Here is a 20078-nt window from a genome sequence, read left to right as displayed (position 1 = left end):
CTCTAAGTAAAATCAATGGAATCTCTATGAACTAGAAATAATTTTCTAAAATCTAAATTCAGAAATAAAATGACACAATTTTATAGCCCATTTAAATTCTTAGTTAAAGCAATTAGTATGTATATCGGTATAATAAGGAATGATTATAAAACATTTAACAAAAACAGCTATGAAGATTGGTCATATTGATGAAATGTTACCTTTAATTTATTGAAATCTAAAAATGATTAAAAAGGACATTAATAGAAAGTATTCGAAGTCTAGTCAAAGAGGTCAAATCAGATATCTATTATTTAAAATTTCTAGAAAATATTTTGTGATCTTTATACTTTCATTTATTTGGAACTTAGCTTGCTAAACAGCAAATGCTTAGGTTTATCTGAAGTTGTTGCAAATTTTATAGCATAATAAATTTTGATTAAAAAAACAAATACCCTGGGTAGAGGGTGTACTTTAGTGGTAGAGCACATCCCTGGCATGCACAATGCCCTGGAGGATTGATCCCCAGCATTAAACCATTTACCATTCACTATGGTAATTGGTACCAATGTAATAAACACCAAAAGTTCTTACATAGTCTATAAGATGCTAAGTAATTTAGCCTTTGGCTCCTTCTGATTTTATCTCTAGCCTCATGGACTATATCTTGCTCCTTAAATATATTTAGAGTGCTTCCACTTCAGGAACTTTGGTATTCTGACTAGGAAACTGATATTTGTGTAGCTTGGTTCATTCACTTCCTATACATCTCTCCTCAAATGTCCTCTTACTGGAGTCTTTCACTAACCAAACTAGATACAAAAGCATCTATCTTTTTTATCTATCTCTTCCTAGGAATGCTGTAACCCTCAACCCAGTGTTTCCTCATAGCATTTACCATCGAATGGTCTCCTATATATTTTTGATTTCTTATTTGTCTTGTCCCCAACCAAAGTGTAAGTCCTGTAGTACAGTTCTTATTTTAATCAACAGTCTGAGAGCAGTATTTGACACACAATTGATACACTACAAATATTAAATAAGTCTACTTAGTTAACTAAAATGCTATTTCTTATACAAAAATATCATTTAGCCAATGACAAACAATTTGAGTTGGAGCAATAGGATTGCACTGAAAAAATTCATATTGTATATAAATATTCTCGTTAATCAGTGGCAGACATTATAAGATAGATAACATGGAATATTGTTTCCAGATCGGTAGAAGACAACATTTCCAACTGAACTAAAGGCAAAATCTAGATCATCTTAGTATGCTCTGATAAAATGGCTAGCCAAGAAATCAGAAGCAACTAATTTTGGGGTCTTCAGTTTCTTCCTGGATTAAATGAGAAAAAAAATTTATGTCATGAACTGAAATGCTCATCGTATAAAGAAATTAGTTTTCAGTTTGACTCTAAAGTACTTAGACAATTACAAATGATTTAATGTTAATTTCAATCAGTAAAGAACTTGATTACAATCAGGCATGGTGGTGCCTGCCTGTAATCCCAGCAGCTTGGAAGGCTGAGGCAGAAGGACAAAGAGCTCAAAGTCAGCCTCAGCAACAGCGAGATGCTAAGCAACTCAGTGAGACCTTGTCTCTAAATAAAATACAAAAAAGGGTTGGGGATGTGGCTCAGTGGTTGAGTGCCCCTGAGTTTAATTCCCAGTACCACCCTCCAAAAAAAAATCTTGATTATATAAAAGCAAACACAAACTATAAAAACAGTAATAATAGGCTAAAATTTGAATTAAAACATGGAAAACAAAAGTTTCTTAAAAATCAAAAGCAATAGTAATAGAAAAGTACCTTGCAGTTCTGTAGCAGTCGTATGAGATGTTCAAAGCAATTACTGTTAAGAAAAATGGCCTGAAGAACAGGCCTGTCTGTGCAATCCAACATGGCTGTGATGGTATCTAGGAAATAAAAACAAAATTATTTAATGGCAAAAATTTGGACTCATTCAAACATTTACTATTATCAAATTTAGGCTTTACAGTTGACAAAACAGATAAAAATTAATTTGGCAATAACAGGCATGAAGAATAGAAAACAAAATTTGTAATTATTACTTGATAGAAACAGTGAGCATTTTTATAATAATTTAAAATGCAATAAGTTTACATGACTTATATAAGTATTTCCCAGAGATTTATTTACTTATTCTTCCATCATAAGGCTCAAGTCTAACCAACTGTTTGTGTCCAACTTGCTATTAATAGGCAACAACTGGTTGTTTTATAACACTTATATTTATACATTATAAAATTAACACATGGTCCTGAAAAAGAGGACAATGTTATGCTCTCATTTCCTATTGAAGAGATATCTCCATCCAGAAACTAAAGACATCTATCCCGGGCAACACCATGTTTTGTTCCTAACAAAAAAGAACTCCATTCAATATAGACAAAAACTTATTTATTAACTTTCAATAACTATAAAACATGACATTTTATAACATAAAATAACAAAGTATGTAAGATATATCTTATCTTCCTATAGAAACAAATGTTATAATGAATCATTTTCAATAAGATTTTGATGCCCATATTCTAAACTGATTCTACATATACATGAAGCTATACACCAATCCATTAATGTTATGTCTGGGTGGTAGAATATAAAGAACTTCTTTTTTTCCATTTTTCTTATGTGACTTTCCTAGCTTAGCTGTAATGACAATATTTTATTTCTATAATAATGACCTGTTGGGGCTGGGGAGATGGCTCAGTCGGTAGAGTGCTTGCCTTGTAAGCACAAGGCCCTGGGTTCAATCCCCAGCACCCAAAAAAAAAAAAAAAAAAAAATGACCTGTTAGTTAATAACATTTGTATTTACCAATCTAACATGGCAATACAATAAGAAACCATATGTTGTTGAGGGAGCTTACAAAGCAGAACAGCAGAGACAACTATCTACAGAGTGACACAAACATCTACCTCAAAGAGAGGGAAAGAGAAAGACACACAGAGGCTTTGAGAAAAAAGAAAATCAAAGGCCTTCTAGACCATGGACAGATATAGAAGTAACCTCTACAAAATGTTATAAAAGCATATACAAAATCAATTCTTATCATAAGTAAAACATTACAAATGGCAATTTCTGAAAATCAACATTTTCTAGAAATCTGAAGTCACACTGACTATTCTTTCTAATATATACTTTTAGTGGATTATACTTTCTCTTCCCCTTCACTCCCTACCTTGTCTCATGCTAGGGATTAAACCCAAAGAAGGGCCAGACACGTTGGCACATGCCTATAATCCCAGTGGATCAGGAGGCTGAGGCAGGAGGATCAAGAGTTCAAAGTCAGCCTTAGCAACTTGGCAAGGCCCTGAGCAACTCAGTGAGACACTGTCTCTAAATAAAAAACAAAATAGGGCTGGGGATGTGGCTTAGTGGTCAAGTGTCCCTGAGTTCAATCCCCAGGACCCAAAAAAATAAAACAAAACCTAGAGGAGGGGCTCTAACCCTAAGCTGCAACCCCAGTCTTTCTTTTTTTTTTTTTTTAATTTTGAATTATGGTTTCAATAAATTGAGCAGGTAGGCCTCCAAACTTGCAATCCTCCTGCCTCAGTCTCCCAAGTATGAAGGATTATAGGTGTGTGCCACCATGCCTTGTCTGGATTACTTTCACAAAAGAAAGTCAACTTGACTCTGTTGTTGCTAAACTGAAGGTGTTGTAGAAAAACAAATCAATTCTATATTGAATTATTTGGAAGTTAAAATATCAAGTCACATGCTATCTGAACTAAACAATCAACACTTTCCATACAGTGGCTCTATATTTCAAAACAAATATGAGATATGAAAGTAAAATATAGACTCAGAGAAAATTACCTTTCTTTTATAATAGGTGCTTTAATAAATATATATAATAGTGAAAATCATTATGCCATATTCATGATGTACAAAATTTGATCAATTTCATTCTCCAGTATTCCCTCCCTCTTCCCTCTCCCTGATCTTGCTCTACTCTCTCCTTTCTATTAGTACTATTATTTTAACTAGTACATTGTAAGTACATATAAAAACAAAATTCACTGTGGTACATTTGTACATGGACATAGCATAATTTGATAGAATTTGATCCCAAGCACTTCTCCATGCCCTCTGTTTCTGATCCCCTTCCTGTATTCTACTGGTCTCCCTTCCATTAGCATGACATCCCTTTTTTTATTCTTTACTTCTCTTTCTCTAGCTTCCACAAGAAAGAAAACATTCCACCCTTGACTCTATGAGTCTTCCTTATTTCATTCAATACAATGTTTTCCAGTTCCATCCATTTACCAACAAGTGACATAATTTTATTCTTCTTTATGGCTGTGTATATACATTTTCATTATGCATTCTCCTGTCGACAGACACCTAGACTGGTTCCACAGCTTGGCCAATGTTGATTGTACTACCATAAACATTGTATGTACGTATCACTATAGGATGCTGATTTTAGTTTTTCTGGGTAAGATAGGATACCAGGGTCATATGGTGGTTCCAATCCTAGTCTTATAAGCAAGTTACATACTGCTTTCCAAAGTGGTTATACTAATTTGCAGTTCCACTAACAATGTACAAGTGTACCCTTTTTCCCACATCCTCACTAGCAATTTTTGTTATTTATATTCTTTATGGCTGCTATTCATTCTAACTGGAGTAAGATGAAACATCAGTGTAGTTTTGAATTGCATTTCCCTGATTACAAGAATTTTGGAATTTTTTTTTTTATAAATTTGTTGCCCATTTGTATTTCTCCTTTTGAAATATGTGTGTTTACATCATTTGCCCAGCTATTGATTGGGTTATTTGATGTTAAGCTTTTTCAATTCTTTATATATGCTGGATATTAATCCCCTGTCAAAAAAGGTAGTTAACAAAGATTTTCTCTCATTCTGTGGGCGCTCTCTTCATGATCTTGTTTCTTTTGATGTGCGGAAGGTTTTAAATTTGAAGCCACCCCACTCATGAGCTTTAAGGAAGTCGGTGCCTGTGCCAACATGTTGGAATGTTGACCCTGTATTTTCTTCCAGCAATAGCAGTGCTTCTGATCTAATTCCTGCATCTTTGATTCACTTTGAATTAATTTTTGTGCAGGGTAAGAGATTATGATCCTGTTTCATTCTGCTACATATGGATATACAGTTTTCCCAGCACTATTTGTTATAAAGGATAACTTTTCTCCAACATATGCTTTTAACACATTTGTCAAGGATCAGATGAGTATGAATCTGTGTATCTTTGTCTCTTCTATTCCTTTGGTTTCCATGTCTGTTGATATACCAATATCATGCCATTTTTGTTATTACTGCTCTATAGTGTATTTTGAGATCAGGTATTGTAATCCTCTTATTGCACAGGATAACTGGCTATTCTGGGTCATTCATTCTTCCATATGAATTTTAGGACTTTTTTTTTTTTCCTAGTTCTGTGAATATACCACTACTATTCTGATGGAAATTGCTCTAAAGCTGTAGATGGCTTTTGGTTATATGGCCATTTTGTCAATATTAATTCTGGCTACTAAAGACTTTGCATCTTCTAAGATCATCTTCAATTTCTTTCTTCAATGGTCTAGAATTTTCATTGTGGAGGTCTTTTATATTCTTGCTTTGATTAATTTTGATATTTTATATAGGCTATTGTGAATAGAAAGGTTTTCTTGATTTCTTTCTCTGCAGGATCATTACTGGTGTACAAGAAAGCTATTGATTTTTGTATATTGATCTTCTGCTACTTTGCTGAACTTAGCAGCTCCAAAAGTCTTCTGGTGCAGTTTTTTGGGTCTTATAAGCAGAGGATCATATCATCAGCAAACAGATAATATAACTTCTCCTTTTCCTGCTTGTATCTATTTAGTTTTCTTCTCTTAACTAACCACTCTGCCTGGAGTTTCACATATTACATTGAATTGGAGTGGTGAGAAAAGACAAGAGTGAGCAAGACATGCTTGTCTTGTTCCTGATTTCAGATTTTCTCCAGTCAGTATGCTGTTGGTTTTGTTATATATATCCTTTATAATGTTGAGTAAGTTTCTTCTATCCCTAGTTTCTTCAGTGTTTTTTTTAGCATGAATGGGTGCTGGATTCTGTCAATGATTTTTTTTTTGCATCTATTGAGATGATCGATCATATGATTACTGTCCTTAATTCAATTTATGTGATGCATTACAAATACAGACAGATTGGTGTATGTTGAACCAATTTTGCATTCCTGGATGAAAAAGCTTGATCATGGTGTACAAGCTTCTTAATTTTTAAATGTGTAATGCTGATATTATATTAAATATTTTGTATCTATGTTCATTAGGAATTGTCTCTAGTTTTCTTTCCTAGTGGTGTCAGTCTGGTTTTGGTTTGGGAGTGATACCAATTATATTATACCAATTATATTAATTTTAAAATATTTGCTAAGACCTGCTTGTGTCCTAAAATATGATCAATTTTGCAGAATGTTCCATGAGCTGCTGAGAAGAAAGTGAACTCAGCTGTTATTAGATGAAATATTCTATAAATGTCTGTTAGATTCATTTGATTGATGGTATTTTTTAGGTCTGAAGTTTCTTTATTGATTTTATGTCTGAATTGGCGACAGGGGTATGCTAAAATCATTCCAGTATTACTGTATTTGGGGTCTGACATTTTGTGCCAATAAGTGGGATTTTTTAATGTAATTAGGTGAACCAACATATAATGCTTAAAAATACCTAATACCATTGCATCTTCTTATTGTTTCCTTTACCAGGATGAAGTGACCTTCCACATCTCTTCTCATTAACAGTAGTTCTTGAAATTGTCTTTGTCAGATACACCTACTTTTTTAAATCCATTTGCATAGAATAACCTTTTCCTTTCAGCCTATGAATGTCTTTTGAATAAGAATCTTGCAAATAGCATATATTTGGGTCTTGTCTTTCAATCCACTCTGCCAACTCCATGATTTTAGTTGGAGAGTTGAGACCATTTACATTCAGAGTTATTATGGAGAGATGTTTATAGTTTCCTGCCATTTTGATTTGTTTCATACATTTAATTTGGTCTTAACTTTCAATTGCTTAACTGCTCTTATAGTGAGCATCAAGCATTCAGGAGCTCTGGGGTTTGTTTTTAAGCTCTTCTGCATGTAGTATTTATTTAAGCATTTTCTGTAGTGTTGCCTTAGAGATCATGAATTCTTTAGTTTTTCCTTATCTTGGAAAATTTTTATTTCTTCTTTGATTCTGATGGATAGCTTTGCTGGATAAAGCAATCATGGCTGGCAACTGTTTTCTTTCAGACCTTGAATTATTTCACTATAAGCCCTCCCACATTTTAGAGTCTGTGTTAAGAAGTCTGAAATTAACCTTATTGGTTTACCTCTAAATGTGAGCTCACACTTTTCTCTTGAAGCTTTTAATATTGTATCCTTATTTTTTATTAGGCATTATCTAAAGAGGTTCTTTTTTAAACTTGTCAATCTGGGGTTCTAAAGCCCCGTGTGTATATGTCCATTTCATTCCTAAGATTTGAAGATTCTTCTGATATTATTTCACTAAAAAGTTATTGATGGCAATAGCTTGTATTTCCATGCCCTCTTCTATTCCAACAACTCTTAAGTCAGGTCTGTTCGTCCCACAGTTCTTGTATATTCTGATCATATTTTTTTAATTACTGCTTACTGAGTATTCAAGTCCATATATCCTATCTTCAAGGTATGAAATTTGTTTCTACATAACCTTATCTGTTGGTCATACTTTCAACTTAATTTTTAATTTGATTTTCTGTGTCTTTTATTTCCATGATCTCTAATTGGTTTCTTTTCAGAATCTATATTTACTGAAATTGTCTGTTCCCTTCTTCATCTTCGCTATCAATTCCCTAGATCTTCTTTTAGTTCATAAATCATTTTAATAATCAACATTTTTGTAGTCTTTCTCTGTAATTTTATCCCAATCAATATCTGTGGGTTCCTAGTTCATTGCTATCAGTGACAGAGTGCTTGCCTAGTATGCCTTAGGCCTTGGGTTCAACACCCAGCTCCATCAAAAAAAAAAGAAAAAGAAAAAGAAAAAGAAGAAATAATTAAATGTATCATTTCCTTTATTGGAGGATTGTAAATCTGAGGGAAACTTGTTTGCATGTTCCCTTATGTTTTCATAGGTGCCAGAATGACATATCTGTTGAGATATATTCCCCTTTCTCTTATGTGGGGGTCCTTTGGTGAGTAGTTATCTCCTTGTAATAAATTCTATACTGATGGTATATCTTAGGTTTGACACATAGGTTCAGCATAATCCAAGTAATATTTTCAACTTCCAATGCCTCTTTTCTTTTTTAATTCTCAACTTAATTTTATTTTCACATTTGGTAATTTTTTTATTTAAAAAATTTTTTTTCATACATGTATGTAAGGTGATATTTGTCTCATTCTACTGTCCTTCCCATCCCCATCACACCACCCTTCCCATCACTCCCCTCTGCATAATCCAAATTTCCTTCATTTTTCCCTACCCACCCCCCACTATGAATCAGCATCCGTTTATCAGAGAAAACATTCGGCCTTTGCTTTTTGGGAACTGGCTTACTTCACTTCTCTAGCATGATATTCTCTCCATTTACCTGCAAATGCCATAATTTCATTCTTCTTTAAGGCTCAGTAATATTCCATTGTGTATATGTACCAAATTTTCTTTATCAATTCATCTGTTGAAAGGCATCTAGGTTGATTCCATAGCTTAGCTACTGTGAATTGAACTGATATAAACATTGATGTGGCTGTCACTGTAGTATGCTGATTTTAAGTCCTTTGGATATAAATCAAGGAATGGGATAACTGGTTCAAATGGTAGTTCCATTCCAAGTTTTCTGAGGAACTTCCATACTGCTTTCCAAAGTGGTTGCACAAATTTGCAGTCCCACCAGCAATGTAAGAGTGTACCTTTTCCCCCCACATCCTCGCCAACACTTATTGTTGCTTATATTCTTGATAATTGCTATTCTAATTGGAGTGAGATGAAATCTTAGTTTTGATTTGCATTTCTCTAATTGCAAGAGATGATGGACATTTTTTCATATGTTTGTTGATCGATTGTATTTCTTCTTTCGTGAAGTGTCTGTTCAGTTCCTTAGCCCATTTATTGATTGGGTTATTTGTTAGAATTTTTGAGTTCTTTATATATCCTGGAGATTAGTGCTCTATCTGAGGTGCATACAGTAAAGATTTGTTCCCATTCTGTAGGCTCTTTCTTCATGTTATTGTTTCCTTTGCTGAGAAGAAGCTTTTTAGTTTGAATCCATTCCATTTATTGATTCTTGATTTTACTTCTTGCACTTTAGGAGTCTTGTTGAGGAAGTCAGGTCCTAAGCCAACATGATGAAGATTTGGACCTACTTTTTCTTCTATTAGGTGCAGGGTTTCTATTCTAGTGTCCAAATCTTTGATCCACTTTAAGTTGATTTTTGTGCAGGGTGATAGATAGAGGTTTACTTTCATTTTGTTACATATGGATTTCCAATTTTTCCTGCACCATTTGTTGAATAGGCTATTATTTCTCTAATGTATATTTTTGGCACCTTTGTCTAGTATGAGATAACCGTATTTATGTGGGTTTTGTCTCTGTGCCTTCTATATTGTGCCACTTTCTACTCGTCTATTTTGGGCCAATACCATGCCATTTTTTCCAATGCTTCTTTGAAAGGAGAGAATGCTGCAAGTAACCCTGATAGTTTAACCCATCTGTCAACATATGCTATAAATGTAATTACTAATGATCTCTACAACTAAATTAACCCAAGAGGAACATGAGAGAGAGGAATAACATTCAATAGGCTAAAAGGATTACACATTAAAAACTACACTAAACTGGATTTGAAGATGGTATAAAAAATAAAATAGAAGTTGGGCATGGTGGCACATGCCTGTAATCCCAGCAACTCAGGAGGCTAAGGCAGGAGGTTGGCAAGTTAGAGGGCCAGCCTGAGAAACCCAGCAAGATACTCAGTAACTTAGCAAGACCTGTCTCACAATAAAAAATAAGAAGGATTGGGGATATAGCTCAGTAGTAAAGTGCCCCTAGTTTCAATCCTCAGTACCAAGAAAATAATATAAAATAAAACAAAATAGAGCTGTTTTATTTTATAAAATAAAACAAAGTAGAGACACATGTCTCTACTCCCAGTGACTTGAGAAGCTAAGGTAGGAAGATTGCAGGTTCAAGGCCAGCCTCAGCAACTTAGGAAGACCCTCAGCAACTTAGTGAGAGACCCTTACTCAAAATAAAAAAGAACTGGGGATTTAGGTCAGTGGTAAAGTTCCCCAGGTTTAATTCCCAGTAGGGGGAAAAAAAACATAAAATAAAGAAAAGAGAAAAATAGGAAGGATGGAAGAAGAGGGGATGAGGAGGCTGGAGGTAAGAGTGGGGGTGCAAAGGGAAAGTTAAATGGAAATAACATGGGTACAGAAGAGGCTGAAGTAGAATAGTTATATATAGGAGATATTTAGGTATTGATTAATATCATTCAGCTAATACATTAATTATCATTCAAAGGTTCAGATTAACTGAAGTTTTTTAAATAAAGTCTTTTGTATCTCGTGTTTCAAATTTTAGAAACTGCCAACTATGAGGAAGACACTCAAATGCAAATCTTGTATCATTTCCTTATTTCAGCCCTGACCCAAACCGTCCCAACTTACTAGGTGAATCTATATGCAGAATTCTACCTACTCCTTTCTTGGTCACCTTTGCTAGAGGGACAATGGGGATAAACTTTTTTTCTTTCTCAATATAGCTTTGCTGTTACATCAAGGGGTAGGAGTTTAATTCTATAAGGTCAATTGTCCAGTTCCCTCATCAGCTTCATCTAAAGACAGTTCTGGATTGATCTGTACTTCATTCTGAGTTTTGTGTACTAAACTTTTTTTTTGGTGGGGGGGTATTTTTCATTTAAAGCTACTCAGACCTAGATCCCTATCCTGCAAGTCATATTCTTAATTCCATGGATCAATTTGCCAATTTCAATGGAAGTACCCTTTGTTCTTCTGCATTCTGCAGAGTCCCGTCAGAGTATTTCTTCTATGATCAGATTGGTTTTCATATTCACCAATCCTGAGAAAAGCATAACCTAAGTGGCTCTTTGGTCTCGGGTATTCCAAAAGCAAGTATACCAAATACGCACACATGCATACATACACACAAGAAAGCAAGGAAGGAAAAAGAGAACTGTTTCTGAAAAACAATGTTAAGTTGCAGTAATTCCAAGTCTACTGGCTTGGGAAGTTCAATCAATGACTCTTGTTCCTTCAAGCTGTTGGTGTTTCCCTGTTTCAATAAGGTAGGGAGAGTCAAATACCTCTGATGGGGATTACCAGTTCTCTCTGTAGCCTTCTGATAGGCACTACCCAGCTTTTCTGAGTTTATTAGCTGCTCTGATTGTAGAAATGTGGGTGTAGCATCTGTTTCTTAAGTTCAGTGCAAAGTGTCTTTCTTCTTGTTGGAGGAGTGCTTCGCCTCCCCCACTGAGCCACAGCACAATTGACACTGCTGCCATCAGTTACCTTTATTAATTCTCTTTCTGTTCTAGGAACCAATATTTTTAGTTTTCTTCTTCATATTAGTTTAGAGTTGCTTCCTTCCTCTTTTCCCCCAATTCTCTCATTCTGCTGCTGCAGAACTGCTGATTTAACTCCATCTTGGGAAGCTGCTTACTGTGAAGTCCCCATCCTTTTTCTACTCTCAGAAAACTGTCTTTATTGAATACTTACTCAGCATTTTGATCTGCAGAGCTATGAACCGGCTTTCCCACTGTCTGGACCGTCTTTGATTGGGTAAAGCTGAATGATCTGAATTTAACAATTTAAAATAGTTCTCCAGAATAGTACTGGTTTCCACTTGGCGCTGGTCAGAACTGCTAGTAAGAAGAATGTGTACCACTTCTGTAAGGCACTTCAGAGTCAGTTCTACCTTTCTACCCACTTGTTCAGGATCTCCATCTTCCCAGGAATCACAATCTGCCAAAACTCGCATAAGAACTTCCATGGTGGCTGGAGAAATTGCTTGCAAAGCATTTCTCTGAAACATTAAAGACAATAAAAATGAAAACAAATCTGAGGATCTGTTAAAGCTTCCAATAACAAAGAGGATTAAGTCTGCAGGAAACTTTTTCTCTTACTAAATCAACACACATGAAATTTTTAATTTGATAGACACTGCTAGTATTTTATACATATTAAGTTTTCTGTTCCTCACTACTAACAGAAAATTTACTTCCTACCCTCCCTTACAGCTAAGGGCAACCATGTAACATAGTGCTGTTCAAGGATTTATGGCAAAACACTATGATGAGGATGTCATTTTACAAGTAAAAGGGAAAGGACCCTTCCTTTGCCCTTGGTCCTTTCACCTTCTTCCAGTCTAGAATGCAGAAATAATATTTGAAGCTACCTTTATATCATGGAAAGGTAAAACCAAGAATTAAACTAGCAGCCTACAGAGAACAGAACAGGAATATCAAAGGACCCTAGGGCTTGATCATTTCATTGAGTTACTGTACCAGCCCAGAATTGCTCACATCTGGATTTTTTATCTAAGAATTTAAAAACAAAATCAATTCAGTTAAGCCTCTCTTAGATTTTGTCTGTTGATCATAGCAAATCCATACCAATGGACTTAGAGATACACAATTATTGGCTTGGCTCTAATGCTACAAACGTATATCTGAAATACACTAAGTAACTGTAGCTATATCAAGGTGACCCACAAAACCTAGAAACAAGCAGTATATGTTGCCCAAAATTGTTAAATTCAAATATTATGAAACAGAACACAGTTAGGCAAAATCATGTGCAAATAATAGCCCTTGGGTCATTAAAACTTGTTATTATCAACATATAGCAGTTTTATCATTTTTTTCATCTGGAAGTATTTACCTCCTTATAGTCATACCACTGAATTTGACAAATAATAATAATTTTTTTTTAAAAAGACAGTGAATGTCAACTTTCCAGTATCTCTGTAAGAGAACTGGCACATGCCATTGCCATTACTTCCTTCACCTTTGTGCCCCAAACACCATGATAACCATAACTCCAGGAGTTATGGCCTGAGAGACAATAGTAAGGATAACAGGCTGACATTTAGAAGGAATTAAGTCCCTGAAGATCCTGCTGGGGATTGAACCCAAGGCCTTATGCACGCTAAGGGCATTCCCTACTAATGGGCTACACCCCCTCAATTCCACAACTATTTTTTTTATTAAATTTTTTTTTTATTTTTACGGACTGAATTTTGATTCACTGTACATAAATGGGGTACAACTTTTCATTTCTGTGGTTGTACACAATGTAGATTCACACCATTCATGTAATCATAAATATACATAGGGTATTACTGTCCATTTCATTCTACTATTATTTTTTTAATTGAAAGAGAAAAGTAAATAAATTAACCTGTTATAATTTTATTATTAGCTGCTGCTAACCTAGCTGATAAGACTGCTTTACTTAGTTTTTACAAGAGCAGGAAATTTAAGTACCATACTTACCTGTCATTTAGTCTTTACAACTATCCTGTTATTGTTTACATATTACAAATAAACTAAAACACATGTAAATAGTTTATCTAGGTTAAGCAACCAGTTTGAGATGGACATGGGACTCAAACCTAGGATATTCCCAAAACCACTCTTTTAACATAACACAAAACAGAACGGGTTTTGTGGTGTGTGTGTGTGTGTGTGTGTGTGTGTGTGTGTGTTTTCACAGATCTCAAATATGCCGATGGAAAATCCAGGCACAATGCCTTGGGAAAAGAGACCAGTCTTTAATTTTTCAGTTCCTTGTGATAAGATCATTCTTATACCTTCAGGTTTTCAACTCATCTAAATCCCCTTGTTTGGATTCATTCAGCAAGCAACAAGCAACCTTCTGACTTTGATATAAATCTAACTATAGCTATCCCCTCATCACAGGATTTTCAGAATTTTCAGTACGAAAAAATAAATGGGGCTTTTAATATCTACTTGATTTTCATGTTAACTTTTTACTACTTAAGTCTCAGGGACTGATTATCCCTGGACACTAACAAGAACACATCTCCGTGTGTTCAAAAACAGAATGGGATTCAAGTTCATTCTGCATTAGTCAATAACAATACCATTTCCACTTTTTTTATGAATACTTATTCATAATAGTGAAGAAATGATGAAAATGGAGAGATACTGACCCAAAGGAAGGATATCAGCTAATACAGAAAGATGACTAAGCAAACTTGAACTGGAAAATACATTACAAGGAGACTTCTTCCAGCAGGTGAGGAGGAAGCCACACAGCCCACCAGGAATACTAGGTAGGGATTTTGGCTGGGTACCAAAAGGGAGAGAGGTTAAAAAACACAAGTTTCAGCAGTGTTCTATAAGTCACAGGAGGGGAAAATGTTTAAAAAAATTGTTCACTGAGTACAAGGACATTTGATGAAAAATGATAATATAGAAAGAAAACAAAAACAAGCCAAAGATAAAGAAAAAAGGGGAACTGAGATAGTGTCAATAGATACTCTTAACCTCAGGATAGTATATACAAGATCAATGTTCAAGAAAATATATTTAAATTTAGCACATTAATTAAAAAGGGATTACCTAAATATACAAAATCACCTGTTTATGCAGTTTAATTGAAAAATGATAATTACATTCTCTCAAATCTCCAAATAAAATAATAAATAGTAAATAAATTGCTATAAGATGAAAAGTTCCTACTACTATAAGATAATGGGTTAATGAGGCTCTTAACAAATAAATATCTAAATACTAACCTCCATGATGGCTTCCTGAACATAGACAAGAATTTCTTCCTAATGCCCAAGACGATAAGGTAATATGCCTACAGGATTACTGATAAATCTTTAAACAAAATTTAAGTTTTAAAAACATAGGTTGGTAAGTTTTTTAATAAAATTATAATTTAAATATTATATTATATTATAAAGATATAGTACAGTAATGTAATAAAAAAATTTTGTGTGAAAAAAAAAGCTAGTGATTAAAAACAGGAACATTTTCAACTTGAGAAAAAAGAGAATTCAAGGGACTTATTAACTTGGATACAAATAATTATATCTGTATTTCCACTAATCTCTAACTGAAATTTAAATTTTCTGCAAATTTAAACCTAAGCTACAAAGCACAGTTGTGTAATACTACTTGTGATTTTGTCACTGATAGAAAGTTTTTTTTCATATAATCATTGCAGTATCTCAAAACACCACTATACTCATCTATTCTTTGAAATTATGTTATTAGATTTATTGCTATTGATTGACTGATTGAGATAGAATCTTGCCATGTTGCCCAGGTTGGCCTCTAACTACTGGGTTCAAAGGATCCTCATGCCTAACCACTCAGGTAGCTGGGACTATAGGTGTGAGCAGCCATGTCTAGCTCACAGTTAAATCTTTTTATATCATGTGTTATAAACAGCACACATTTTTTTTTTTTTGGGTGCTGGGGATCAAACCCAGGGCCTTGTGCTTACAAGGCAAGCACTCTACCGACTGAGCTATCTCCCCAGCCCCCGTACACATTATTAAGACACATATTTGTTTCATTAACATTTCAGTAATTGTTATTTCATTATAACTAGTTTCCTTTGTGACCTTATGTATTTTTCTTTGGACATTTAAAAATTCTGACAAGGGGCCTTGTCAAACTGCCAAATGGAGGGGCTGGGGAGACAGCTCAGCTGGTAGAGTGCTTGCCTTGTAAGCACAAGGCCCTGAGTTCGATCCCCAGTACCGCAAAAAAAAAAAAAAAACAAAAACAAAAAACTGCCAAATGGGGATGTGGTCCAAAAAGAACAAAGAGTTAAAAACCTCTGATCTAAATTATATGATTTAAGAAAACATAAAGAAAGTTTTTCTGAATTACAATTAGTAGTTATGCTCAAAATTTAGCAGAGATAACTTTTAAGATGCTCTACTTAGACTTTCTTTTTTGTAAGTAATAAAAAACAAGTTCAGTTTGTTGAAACATGACTAAAAAGTGTATATATGCATTTAGTAATTATAGGTAGAGTGACTAAATTCTTTCTTTGGAAACCAAACTGCTAGAATTTGATTTCATCAAGTTGACTAATAGGACTAACTTCCTCTATACTCTACAGTAAAAACAAGTCACTGAAAGTCAAATATGAACTTACAATACAAAAAACTGTTAAATCTGTTTATGTACCCAGTAATTTTATTGTTAGTGCTAATATTATTATTTAGTTTTTTTGGAAGATAATAAATAAAAGAAATAAGTTTAGCTTTAAACAAGATATAAACTCAAAAATATCTGTATGATTCATGAAGTTATAAAAAGACAAAGACTATATTAAATAATCCATGGAAAGCTTTCTGCATTGTTAACTATTATTTATATATTAATTTTCAATACTGTCCTCACCTGCCCACCAGCTACAATGGCTCCAAAAAGATGCAATAAGCAACACTTAAGACTTTCCTTGAGATGTTCACTTTCCTGAAAACATTCTGTGAATACACAAATAAACAAGTAAGTAAGATTTCTCTTTCACAACATGATTCATCTCAGGAATGTAAAATTAAAACATGAAGAGCTATTTGTGAAAACTCTAAATAGTGTCAAATGGTAAGGTTGATAAGCATTTTGTCATAGGAAAGGAGAAAAGAAATCATTGTTCAGATATAATTTTAGTTATTTTATTTATGATATCTCATTTAAATTCCCACAATATTCCATATAAAGATATCTTGCCCCCTTTAGAAATGAGCAAAATGAAGGTGAGAAGTTAATATTTTGCCTGAAGTAACATGGCTACTAAGTAACAGAGTTAGAAATTAGCCCAAACCTGACATAAAAAACGACTTATTTTTTACTACTACTCCTTTCTCTTATTTGTCTAAGTGACTTTAATTAGTCATTTATAAAATCAAAGAGTTGAATAAAACATTTCCTGGGTGCACTCCAGGGCTACTATCCAAAAATCTAGTACCAATAGTGACTTTTCTTTTAACATCATATACTATTTCATTAATTTCAAAATATCACAAATACTTGTGACAAAAAAAAAATAAAACTAAAACAGCTGAAAAAATTTGACAAGGAAAAATAAGTCTCCTTCTGACCTCTTCCTGGATCTACCTTTAAAAAAAGGAGGACTGGGTGTGGTGGTGCACACCTCTAAACCTAGCTAGTTGGAAGGCTGAGGAAGGAGGATTTCAAATTTAAGCACAGCCTCAACAACACAGTGAGACTCTGTCTCAAAATAAAAAATAAAATGGGCTAGGGATATAGCTCAATGGTAAACCACCCTGAGTTCAATAAAGAAAGGAAGAAAAAGAAAGGAAGGAAAAAAGAAGAATGAACAAATGAACTGTCTATATAGTCTTCCCTCAGTATCTTTTTTTTTTTAATTGTAAACAAATGGGATACATGTTCCCTCAGTATCTTTGAACAACTCATTCCAGAATACCAAAATCCAAAGATGTTCAAGTCTTGTATACAGAACAGTACAGTAATTACATATAACCTATGCATACCCTCCTGTATACTTTAAATCATCTCTAGATTATTTAAAATACTTAATGCAACATAAATGCCATATAAATAGTTCTTAATATTGTATGCTTTTAAAAATTTTTTTGAGTTGTAGATGGACACAATACCTTTATTTTATTTATTTATTTATTTATTTGTATGTGGTACTGAGGATCAAACCCGGTGCCTCACACTTGTAAGGCAAGCACTCTACCACTGAGCTATAACCCCAGTCCATAATGTCGTATTCTTTAGGGAATGAGAGAAGGAAAAAAAATCTGTACATGTCTAGTACAGATGAAATTTTTTTCCTGATTATTTTCAAACCACAGTTCAATCTGAAGATGAAGAATTCACAGGTATGGAGGACTGCAGCATGTTTCATGTTTTTTAACATAAATGAGTATTATTACATCTTAATAGATAAATCTACCTTTACTCATTTTTATGATCATAAAACATATAATGCTAAAATGATGTACATTTATTTAACTAGTTCTTTACTGATAAACTGTTACTCTTTCCCCTTTCTTTTGATAATTTTGTAAGGAATATTGTTCTGCATACATCATTGCACACTTAGAAATGACCATAATGAAAGAATTATTTTCAATTTTATACATAACACTATCAAAAAGAAAGTTCTGAGGTAAAACGTATTATAGAAATTTATAACTTAAAAATTAATGTGAGGCATGATGGCCCACACCTATAATCCCAGGGGCTGGGGAGGCTGAGGCAGGAAGATTGTGAGTTCAAACCCACCCTCAGTGATGGCAAGGCTGTAAGCAACTCAGTGAGACCCTGTCTCTAAATAAAATACAAAGTAGGGTTGACGATGTGGCTCAGTGGTTGAGTGCCCCTGAATAGTTCAATCCCTGGTCCCAAAAAAAGAAAAAATTAAGTCATTCCAGCTACATGAGAATACTTGGCACTACACACGCCTTCCTGCTTAAACAAAAAAATTTAAAAATGAGAAAACAAACGACTAGCAAAATAGGTTCCAGAAAGTCAGAGAACTGTGATACACAAAAGAAGGAAAACAAAATAATTCCAAGAATTACCTTAGATTTCTGTTCAAAGACACTTTCTGGGGTATAACACAGAAAGGGGCAACCAAAAAGAACATCACTATTTTCTGAGTTGAGGAGACAGATATCAATGATTGGTAGGTCTACACACTAGAACTTTGAAGCAGAGTACTTAAATGGAGGAAGGTACACAAAGAAACCGAAAAATATGCATAGGACTTGTTTTGTATCCAAGCATTAATCCTCTCATGATAGTGTGAAATTCCACCAGACAGGCAAACAACTAGAGAGAAGTTGTAGGCTGAATAATTTTTCTGATTTCATATAGAACTGGAATATGACAGAGTTCCATTCAGCCATAATGGACATGCAAGAAAGATAACAGAAGTAAAGAATGCAAAAAAGATATACCATGCAATCTGTAATCATAACACCGCTGGGGTGGCTATATTAATATCTAATAACACATGCAAGGAGTATTACCATCGTTAGACAGGAACATTTCATTATAAAAAAAAAAAAAAAAGCAGGCCATGAAAAGAAGGCTTAATGTGTTCTCTTACCATAAAGGAATTATAAAGTAATGAAATAAAGATATCTGGAGATCCTTTTCATGAAGATAGCACCAAGTAAAGAAAATCCCAATTCCTTCTAAAGCCCGAGCCAAACAAAGGTTTTGAAGGACAATACTAAAAGGTCTACAGTAACCAAAAAAGAATATCCATGTCACCCACTTTTGGTATCCAAAGACAATGAAGCCCAAAGACAGCCCAATTATCTTTAGAAGAAGGCACCTAGAAGAAACAATCTTGATCTCTATGCCTTCATCAACATCCTCCTAACTACTGCATCAGTCATGAAAAAGGAGACAATAATACACTTGTGTTCCTTGTGAATATCTATGTCAACAAGCACCAAACAGTGAAAATGTTCTACAACATTGAAATGGCCAAGGTCAACATCTTCAGCAGGCCTGATGGAAAGAAAAAGGCATATGTTCTACTGACACCTGACTATAATGTTTCAGATGTTGTCAACAAAATTGAAATTACCTGTGTCCAACTAGCCAATTCTAAACAGTTATGAACCACGTAATACCATTTTGATCAATAACACACTGAGAATAAAATGGTAATCCCATAAGATTATAATAAAACTGGAAAATTCCTATCACTTCATCAAATTATAGCTGTCTTATACATTATTCAAATGTCTGTGGAGATGCTAATGTCAACAAACTTATAGTAGTGCCAGTTGTATAAAAGTACTGCACACACAATTATGTACAGTACATAATACTTGATAATAAACGACCATATTACTGGCCCATGCATTTATTAAACTATACTTTTAATCTTTATAATATATTTATACTTATAAAAGTTTATTGTAAAACAGAATGCCATGTTTCACAGATAGCAAGCAGACTCATATCTTGTGTTTACCAGGTCTATTGACTGCATTTTTGTTTAAGTATACTCTATGATGTTTGCAAAATGATAAAATCATCTAATGATGCATTTCATAGAATGAGCCTGT

General features: G+C 34.0%; 1 protein-coding gene across 1 annotated transcript in view; it reads right to left on the bottom strand.

Moving 5' to 3' along the window:
- Positions 1-20078, bottom strand: part of Nbeal1 (neurobeachin like 1) — a 190717-nt gene that overhangs the window by 124144 nt on the left and 46495 nt on the right. The window contains 3 exon segments of the mRNA XM_047546399.1: positions 1793-1899; positions 11720-12026; positions 16396-16481. Coding sequence (XP_047402355.1) covers positions 1793-1899; positions 11720-12026; positions 16396-16481 — 500 coding nt within the window.

The sequence above is a fragment of the Sciurus carolinensis genome, chromosome 3 (assembly GCF_902686445.1).
Source record: "Sciurus carolinensis chromosome 3, mSciCar1.2, whole genome shotgun sequence".
Taxonomy (NCBI): Eukaryota; Metazoa; Chordata; class Mammalia; order Rodentia; family Sciuridae; genus Sciurus; species Sciurus carolinensis.
Note: the sequence above shows the minus strand (reverse complement) of the source record. Positions and strands in the feature narration are given on the sequence as shown.